The 8,132-nt window shown below is 48.2% G+C and overlaps 1 protein-coding gene across 3 annotated transcripts; it reads right to left on the bottom strand.

The window, feature by feature from the left end:
- Positions 1-1,958: 1,958 nt before the first annotated feature.
- Positions 1,959-8,129, bottom strand: LOC106891049 (zinc finger protein 436-like). 3 transcript variants are annotated; one of them, XM_014947243.1, is made up of 4 exons: positions 8,016-8,129; positions 7,036-7,236; positions 4,213-4,302; positions 1,959-3,766 (listed from the first exon to the last, which is right to left on the bottom strand). In XM_014947243.1, the coding sequence occupies exons 3-4, from the start codon at positions 4,262-4,264 to the stop codon at positions 2,847-2,849; spliced, it is 972 nt and encodes a 323-aa protein (XP_014802729.1). In that variant the 5' UTR covers positions 4,265-4,302; positions 7,036-7,236; positions 8,016-8,129; the 3' UTR covers positions 1,959-2,846. The 3 variants fall into 3 exon arrangements, with proteins under 3 accessions (XP_014802729.1, XP_014802731.1, XP_014802730.1); XM_014947245.1 differs by having other exon boundaries at positions 4,213-4,299; XM_014947244.1 differs by lacking the exons at positions 7,036-7,236; positions 8,016-8,129 and adding an exon at positions 4,659-5,622.
- Positions 8,130-8,132: the final 3 nt, after the last annotated feature.

Genomic DNA, 8,132 nt, shown 5'->3' with positions numbered 1-8,132 from the left:
AAGAATTCATGGTCAAGATATTGGACAAATTGTTTAAGCTAATGAGGGAGGACACTGGTGTTTATGAAGCAGCTGGTAATGAGAGCCTGGAGGAGAAAGGAAAACAGCTGCCTGCAGATAAGCTCTAAATTCAAGCACAGGATCAAAACGAAGGGGAACATGCTGGTGTGCTTCAACACATCGAGTGGCAACGCAGGCAACTGAGAAATGCTGCATGAATATTGATCATCTTATTTAGCTGATTAGTACCCTTAGGTTATATCTACAGAAATGTGTAATATAGCCGCCCCCCCGCAGCGAAGCTGTGTGCTCAGTCCCTGATCATCTGCTCTGGTGTACTTCTATACTATATTCTGGCACAAAATTGTTTGCAGTAGTCCACATCCAATGACTCTAATTGCTCCTGGAGGACCAATTAGAACAAGGTTGAATAAGGCTGTCCTCTAGGGCACCCTGCAAGAGCTACATGTCTAGGACACTAGGGCACAGGCCCACCAAAAACAACTTGTAGCCTGAACCATGTCTAGCTAGATGGCAACCTGGCATTTTTGGAAGGAGTTCACCTGAGCTTCTGTGCCCCTGGTGCCTTTTACTGTGTAGGTGTAACCATTCTGTTCATTGCATTGCTTTGCTCCTTCCACAAACAAGCACAATAGGCTGATAGTCCAACTTCAAGGCAAGAGACATGTTTTCAGCCAGTTTATGGAGGAGAACAGCCATTCAGAATAAAATACGTGTTTTGTTAACAGTATATGTGGCATAGGCACCAGAGAAATTAATTGTAGTTTCCATCAGACTGTGGCAATGGGGGTATGTGTCTTCCTGATGGGGCTGGGAGACTGCAGAGGCAATAAAGGCAACGTGTCAGGCTTTTCCAGCTCTAGTCCTCCCTACATTAAAAAAAGAAGAAAAAAAAAAGGAGAGTAATAAACATCTTAAATGATGTGTTTCTTGGGAACTAACAGCAATACCAGACACGTTATTTATTTCCTTTTTGGCCTGTTCCCCTCTGACACCAAGCCTCTCAGTGGTGTGTACCCTACTGCTTGTGAGGCCATGGTCTAGACTGGGCTAATGGAGTTTAAAATGCACTCTCCAAAGCCTGCCATTCAAAAAACACGCATCATCTTATGGATCTGACTTAGGGCACAGCCATGTGAGCAGTTAGTCAGCACAGCTGTATTAACTCAGGCTCTAGGGGGGAAGGTGGGAGTAGAGCGAGACCAAATGACTTAAACCAGGTCTGCCGCCAACAGAGCATGAAGCTGTGCCCTCTGTGATAGCAGCTGGTGGCTAAGGGTGGTATAGATGTATCCGCATTACTCAGCCACTAATTCCAGTCAGATGGCCACTGTTCACAGCTTGCTTGGTTCCTCAGGATCCTCTGCTCTCCAAGCTGGGCATTGCCCTTAGTGATATCCCCCATTTGGGAGCTCATCTCCATGTGAAAGCTCATTATTAGCATTAGGTCTATATGCAGTGCTGAAAATAAAAATTCTACAGCACAACAGATTTGATCACTTCATTTTCTTGCCTAAAGCACGATGTGATTTCTTCTCCTGTTTGGCTCCGTGGGTGGAACAGGCATTTCAGTATACACTGCCACATTGATTACAGGGAGTTCTTCCGTGCTAGAGATATTAACATCTTTGTTATTACTGCCAGTTCTCTCCTCCCCCGTACCAAGCGGTCGCCTGAGCAAGAATTCCTTTTAAGGACAGACTCCCAGTAGTAGTATTCTCCTCCTCAAAGTGAAGAAGATGTCTTCAGAGGTCAGTTCCTTCTGCTTTCTCAGAATCCCGCCTTCTCCATATTCTTAGAAGGTCATTATTAAAGATGTCAAAACCAAAATATTGCAAAAATATCGCAGAAAATCTAGAAATCGGGTTATAAATTACCTCTTCATAATCATTAACAACCCAAAATCATAGCATTTAAGTTAAAATTTTTATGCAAGGAAAAATGTTTCACATTTAATATAAAATCAGTTTGACATAGCTTATTTTTCAAACATCATCCTCTTTCTGTTCATCAACGGACAATTAGAAGCTCACAATTAAAAAAGTCATCCTAAATACTTTTTAGAGTCTTATAAAAACATTCATAAAGTGCCACACAGAAAAGAACCGACACAAGAATCTGAGAACCTATTATGATGTTAATTTACTTAATTGCTGCTGTCAAACAGCAGTGTAATTTGTCGAATTGCCAATTTAACAACCATACAACCCAGCAAAAATATCATTCCATAGACGTGGCCCCAACAGAGCATCAGCTGGGCCCACAACAAGTACGCAGAGGCACCCAGCACAGAGTTGTGGGGTTTTAAAATAAATAGATGCTAATTAACACCACCTAAATCCAAGAATACCGGCAAGCGGGAGACGTGGATTCTAAGGGGAGCGATCATCCCAGGCGATTGCCTTACTGTGAGGGCAAAACTCAGGCAGCTTGTAAAGAAAACAGGTACCAATTTTAGCTGGTTTTTACTGGGATAAAAATCATTCCCCACTAGAAATAACAGAAAAAGGCACTGATCCTTTGAACATTTCTATGTTCTCCTCTCTGGCCTGGAACGTACCATACCGCAAGCACCTTTCTTTTCTCCATCCCCAAAAGAGGGGCTCAGTGAACTGCACCACAGTTCGTTCTGCAGCGGCCTCCCTCTTTGCTCAAGTGTCTGGGCAGTGCTCACAAACAGACTGACCCAGAAAAAAAGGGCACAGGCTCTGAGGGCTCCCTCCCCCAAAATTCATGCCCTGTGTGAGGTGTCCAGGGAGCAGCTGTGTGTCTTCCCAACACCAGGTAGCTGCCTACGGTCCACATGACCTTCTCCTCTCCACCATCTACTCTGTATGGTGCTTCTGGTGGCGCACCAGCTGGGGCTGGAACCGAAAGCTTTCCCCACACTGGGTGCAGCGGTAAGGCTGCTCCCCGGTGTGGATGCGGGTATGCTTGATGAGGTTGGAGTTGCCACTGAAGCCCCGGCCGCACTGGCTGCATTTGTAAGGCTTCTCACCAGTGTGGGTACGAGCGTGGTTAATGAGGTCGGAGCTCTGCCCAAAACACTTGCCACACTGCCCACAGGCGTAAGGCCGGATGCCATCATGGGCTCGCTGGTGCTGAAGGAGGTGGGAGTGTTGGCTGAAGCTTTTCCCACAGGCCGGGCACTTGTAGGGCCGCTCGCCTGTGTGCATACGCTGGTGTTTGATGCAGGTGGAGCTGTCGCTGAAGATCTTCCCACACTCGCTGCACACGTAGGGTTTGAGCCCGGTGTGGATGCGCTGGTGCTTGAGGAGGTTGGAGCTCTGGCTGAAGCTCTTCCCGCACTCAGCACAGGTGTAGGGTTTCTGGCCCGTGTGGACCCGCCGGTGCTGGATGAGATGGGAGCTCTGGCTGAAGCCCTTGCCACACTCCCCACACAGGAACGGGCGCTCCCCAGTGTGCATTCGCTGGTGCTGGATGAGGTGGATGCTCCGACTGAAGCCCTTGCCACACTCAGAGCAGATCGTGGGCCGTTCTACACGAGCGGCTCGCCGTGAGGCTGCTGCCACCCTTCTCTCCTGTCTTCTCACCAGGCTGATATCAGAGCAAGGCAGCTTAGCCTCCTCTTCCTCCTCACAGTCACCTTGCTGTGCCTCTGGGCAACTGCTCTGACTTCCATGGCTGTCTCCTAACAGTTCCTCTCCTCCCCCGGACCCTGCTGCCAACATGTCCTGCTGATCTGCATTTGCAAGGTGATCTGGAAGGGGATGAAGCTCACCATCTGTAAAAAAAGTACAACTCTAACTGTAATTCTTGCTGGGAAGAGGCACAGCGGAGAATGGGAAAGCTGTTCTCCAAGGGACCAAGTCTGCATCGTGTAGGAGAAGCAGTAAAGGGAAGACTGGGAACAAATGGAAACCTAGCTGCGAGAGAGGCTGTATGTTGTCATCATGTGACCCAGAGCAGATGTGCCACAAACAGCAGAAGCCAAGGGCAATGCTATAGGTGTCTCCTTGCCCCCAAGAAATCTTTACATTTTGTCTTCTTATTATTCTCGTATGTACTCTTAACAGCAGGCTGACAAAGGCAGGCTGTCTGCCTGCCCTGAGGGAGAAAGAGTGGGCCTCAATATAAGCTGCATGGAATAAAGTGGCTTAAGTAACACTGAGGCAGCTCAAAAAGCATTTTGTTTGCTGTGTTTATAAACTTATCTAACTTATTACTCACCCATGTATGTCTCCTCCAAGGCCTCCTGATCTTGTTCTTCTCCTTGGTCCATCTGGGCAGTTAGGTCAGGTTCAGCAATCAGGAATCCTTCTTACAAAAGAAAACAAAAGTAATCTTAGTTGAATATTCGGCAAAAGCTTGTCATGTGTCTTAAAATCTACTGCCAGTGCTGAATACGGAGAACAAGCAGAGCACTACTGAGGTATCTGGTTTCAGATACTTTCTCTTCAAGGTTGCCCCTCTTCTGATAAGCAATATACATTAGGACATACACCAGATATGCTGGACTCAGAACTGGTTGACAGCAATCATACAGGTGTAAGCAAACAAGAAAACCCAGTCATATTTACATTTCTTTAATAATGACAACCACAAGACTAATTACTCTCCTAATATTATTTTAAATGGACAATGACTGTTTGGTGACCAGAACCTGATTTTCTTACCTGATACCTCATCTCTTCTTTCTCTTCCAAGACTCTCAGCTTGAGGTAGCAAAACCCAACAAAACAGGCAAGTTGGTGTCTTGTCTGCTCTAGCTGGATTCTGTGCTACCTCCCTGCCTGGTGTCCCTACTGAGCTCCAACAACCGCCATGAATGCTGCTGTTGGGCAGGGTGCTCCTACAAACACCACCAGCACCGAAGACAAGATGTTTTTTCTCCAGTATTTACTGTTTTAAGGCCAAAACCAGACAAACAGTAAGCAACAGCAGTTAGCATCAAGAGGGCGGGCATTAGCAGTTGCTGCAGAAAAAAGGCAGAACAGAGAAAATACAATGGTAAGAAAATGCCTCTTTATTTTAAAAAGTAAGAGTCAAAGATGGCAGGGAAAGGATACCATGAGGATGAATCTAGGACCTGAAACTAACGTGCATCCCAGCTAAAGCTGAGATCACTTATGGGAATATGACTCTGTGATTCTATGATGGGAACAGCTTTGGACCTTGTTTTCCACTGATTATAAAACCACTAGTCTTGAAGTCTTTGCTCCTGGGTGGCAAAGCTGGACAGAAAGAAAGGCAGCAAGTAAAAGAGGAAAGACTGCAATCTTGAACTGCAGAGCCATGAAGAAAAAAATTAGGATACAAGGGAAAAAGAAGCCTTAGCCAAAAAAAAAAATCCTTAAAAGTTAATAATTAGAGTTCCTACTTTAAGTATTTGCTGAATGCTGAAGTGGACCACCCCTGCAGATGGATCGTTTCCAGCAGTCCCAGGCTGATATATAAAGGGAGGTTGTGAGGTGGCTTTCTGCAGCCCTAAAGCTCTCAGGACTTTGCCACCACCGAGAAATGTCTGCTGCAACAGTTTGGCAGTAGCAGCTGCCCAAGGTATTTACATGTGTCGTGGTTTCAGCCGAAATCACCGCAACCGAACCAACAGATGGCCCTTCCCCCCCCCAAAAGAGGAGAGGAAGAGATAAGGAGATTGAAAAATTTAGAATTAACTAAACTACTTTAATCAAAAATAATATTAAAATAAAAGAGAAGAAAATAATGAAATAGATACAACATAAATACAAAACCGTATCAAGCTCCCAGGATGACGATCCCGTCACCAGCAGGCACTGGGGAAGTCCCAGAGTGGACTCGGTGATGGACAGGAGCAGGATTCCAGCTCTGGAATCAGGAGCACATGGGGATCAAAGGCAGATGAACAGACAGGGTCCTCTTCGGACGTCGGCCATTACAGGAAGAGAGTTGACCCTTTGATCCCTCATCTTTTATACTGAGCATGGGGCAGATGGGATGGAATACTCCTGTTGGTCAGGTTTGGGTCACCTGTCTTGTCCGTTCCTCCCCACAGATGTGACCCCTCTACGTTTTTCCGTTTCCGACCCTCTAAGGGGCGAATAACGAAAATTGGCTGACCTTGGTTGTTATAGCAATAAGTATAAGCAAGGGCCTCTCTACATACCATTCCCTGGCATGTAGCACAAACATTGGTCTTATCACTCTGAGAAGGAACAGTTTTCTCCACAATATGCCGTTAATTTCAGAGAGTTAGAAAAGGCCTAACTAAAATGCAAAGTTACAGAACACAAAATTGATCCGGTTTTACCTCAAACCGGGACAACATGCTGCAGTATGTGCCAGATGGCCCACCCCCGCTATGGAGCAGGGGGAGTCAAAACCCTGTCCACAGACAGACCTTTCCCCCAGGCAGCTAACCACAAACAGCAGGGATGCTCTCTGGAAGCTGTCAACAAGCAGGTACTTCGGAGGAACAAATTCCTCAGCGTTTCAGAGGTGATACCAGCATCCAACAAATGTCCAATAACAAGCACCCATGGAAACATCTAAGAAAGCAGCCAAGGTAGAAGGAAGAGCTCCCTTCTGACCCTGCCAAAATGTCATAGCTCAGGTTGCCATTGACACACTACTCCTATGCTCAGGTTCGCTATGGCAGCTCAGCAGAAAGCAGATAACCTTTACACAATTAACAGGCTAGTCTGGAGTAAGGAAGAGTTTCTTCCTTTCCCATGATCACAGTCATCTCTTTGAAAGTAGGGGACAAACCTCATCCACAGAGGGGACAGTGCTTCAGGGACTTTGTCTGTTACTGGAAGAAGCGTATCGTGGGGCATATTGTGTTATTGCTTGAATGGGGAAACCGAAATGGGAAGAACGCCTGTGTATGTGGGTGTGTGGGGTTACTGTGTGCAACATCCACAGCTTTACTAAAACAAGATATGAAGGGTGTCTAATTTGGATCCCCAGCAGGGGCTTTGCAAACACACCATACTGTTCCTGGGGCCTTGGCTTTGGTATTGTGACAGCATATATATGATTTTTTAGCTGGGTCCTACAACTTAGGTTCTTTACCTTAGCTATTTGCAAATAGCTACTTATTTTCTCTTCCAGCCACTCAGCTCTGCGTTTCTCCTGTGGCTGTGCCAAGCTGTGGAGGTTATGGGACTCATCCTGGTGCAGAGCGCCATACTTCCAGCTTCTCCTGCTCCACAGTCTGCTCCTGAAGTGCTGTCAGTGGCTCCGCACGGCCATGCCAGGCACAACAGCACAAACCTGCAATTCAGAAAAAGAGGTTCAAATCTTCCTCTCCCCAGCTATCGACTTGGATAGATAAGGCTTGCAGTAAAATCAAAAGGTGAAGACACTTTTATCACAGAAAACAGTTAATTATGCACCTGCACACATTTCTTTCGGGTATGGTGAGAGCCTCCTTTCTCTGTACTCTCAGAGTTGCTCAAAAACTGCAGCACTTGTCAGTGGCTGCCTTCCTGCCCACCAGATTGGGATGCTGGGGGGCACTGGGAGATGGACACAGGAGGCAGAAGGGGAGGGCTGCTGCAGAGGACACTGTCAGAGCACCCAAGGGCAGGGGGATGTGCAGAAGGGGGCAAGTACTAAGTAGATTTTGGGAACAAAGATTCTCCACAGAGCAGGGGTGCAAAGCTGCCTGTCTGCAACAGCCCTCTGAGGCACTGGGTGGAAACCGGGGAATGAGAATAATTTACTCTGCGGCAGGTGACAGGGATGGACCGGGGAGGGGGGGAACCGCGTTACAGGTACGGGATGTAAGCAGCCGAGATGGCAACCACAGCAGAGCGGGGTCTATAAAAGGGGCAAGTTGGCCTCCCCTTCTCCTCCGGCAGCTCCTTCCTCCGCAGCTGCCCACAGACAAAGGCTCGGAGAGGGGTCTGAAGCCCGGCTCTCAGTGCCGCTGGCCTGCCGGGACAGCCGGCACCGACCCCCGCGGGGTCCCCCGGCCCTGCCCCTCGCTGCCGCCCTGTCCCCCAGCCCAGCGGCTGCGGGAGGCCCGTCCCGTCCCGTCCCGTCCCTACCTGCAGGGCGCCCGCTCCCGCCCGGCGCCCGCCCCGCTGTGCGCCGGCAGCAGCTTCCTGCTCCGCGGGCAAAGGGCGCTTCCTGGGCGGAGCGGGAGGCGCCGGGATGGGGAGCCG

Source organism: Calidris pugnax, unplaced genomic scaffold (genome assembly GCF_001431845.1).
Source record: "Calidris pugnax isolate Ruff unplaced genomic scaffold, ASM143184v1 scaffold95, whole genome shotgun sequence".
Taxonomy (NCBI): Eukaryota; Metazoa; Chordata; class Aves; order Charadriiformes; family Scolopacidae; genus Calidris; species Calidris pugnax.
Note: the sequence above shows the minus strand (reverse complement) of the source record. Positions and strands in the feature narration are given on the sequence as shown.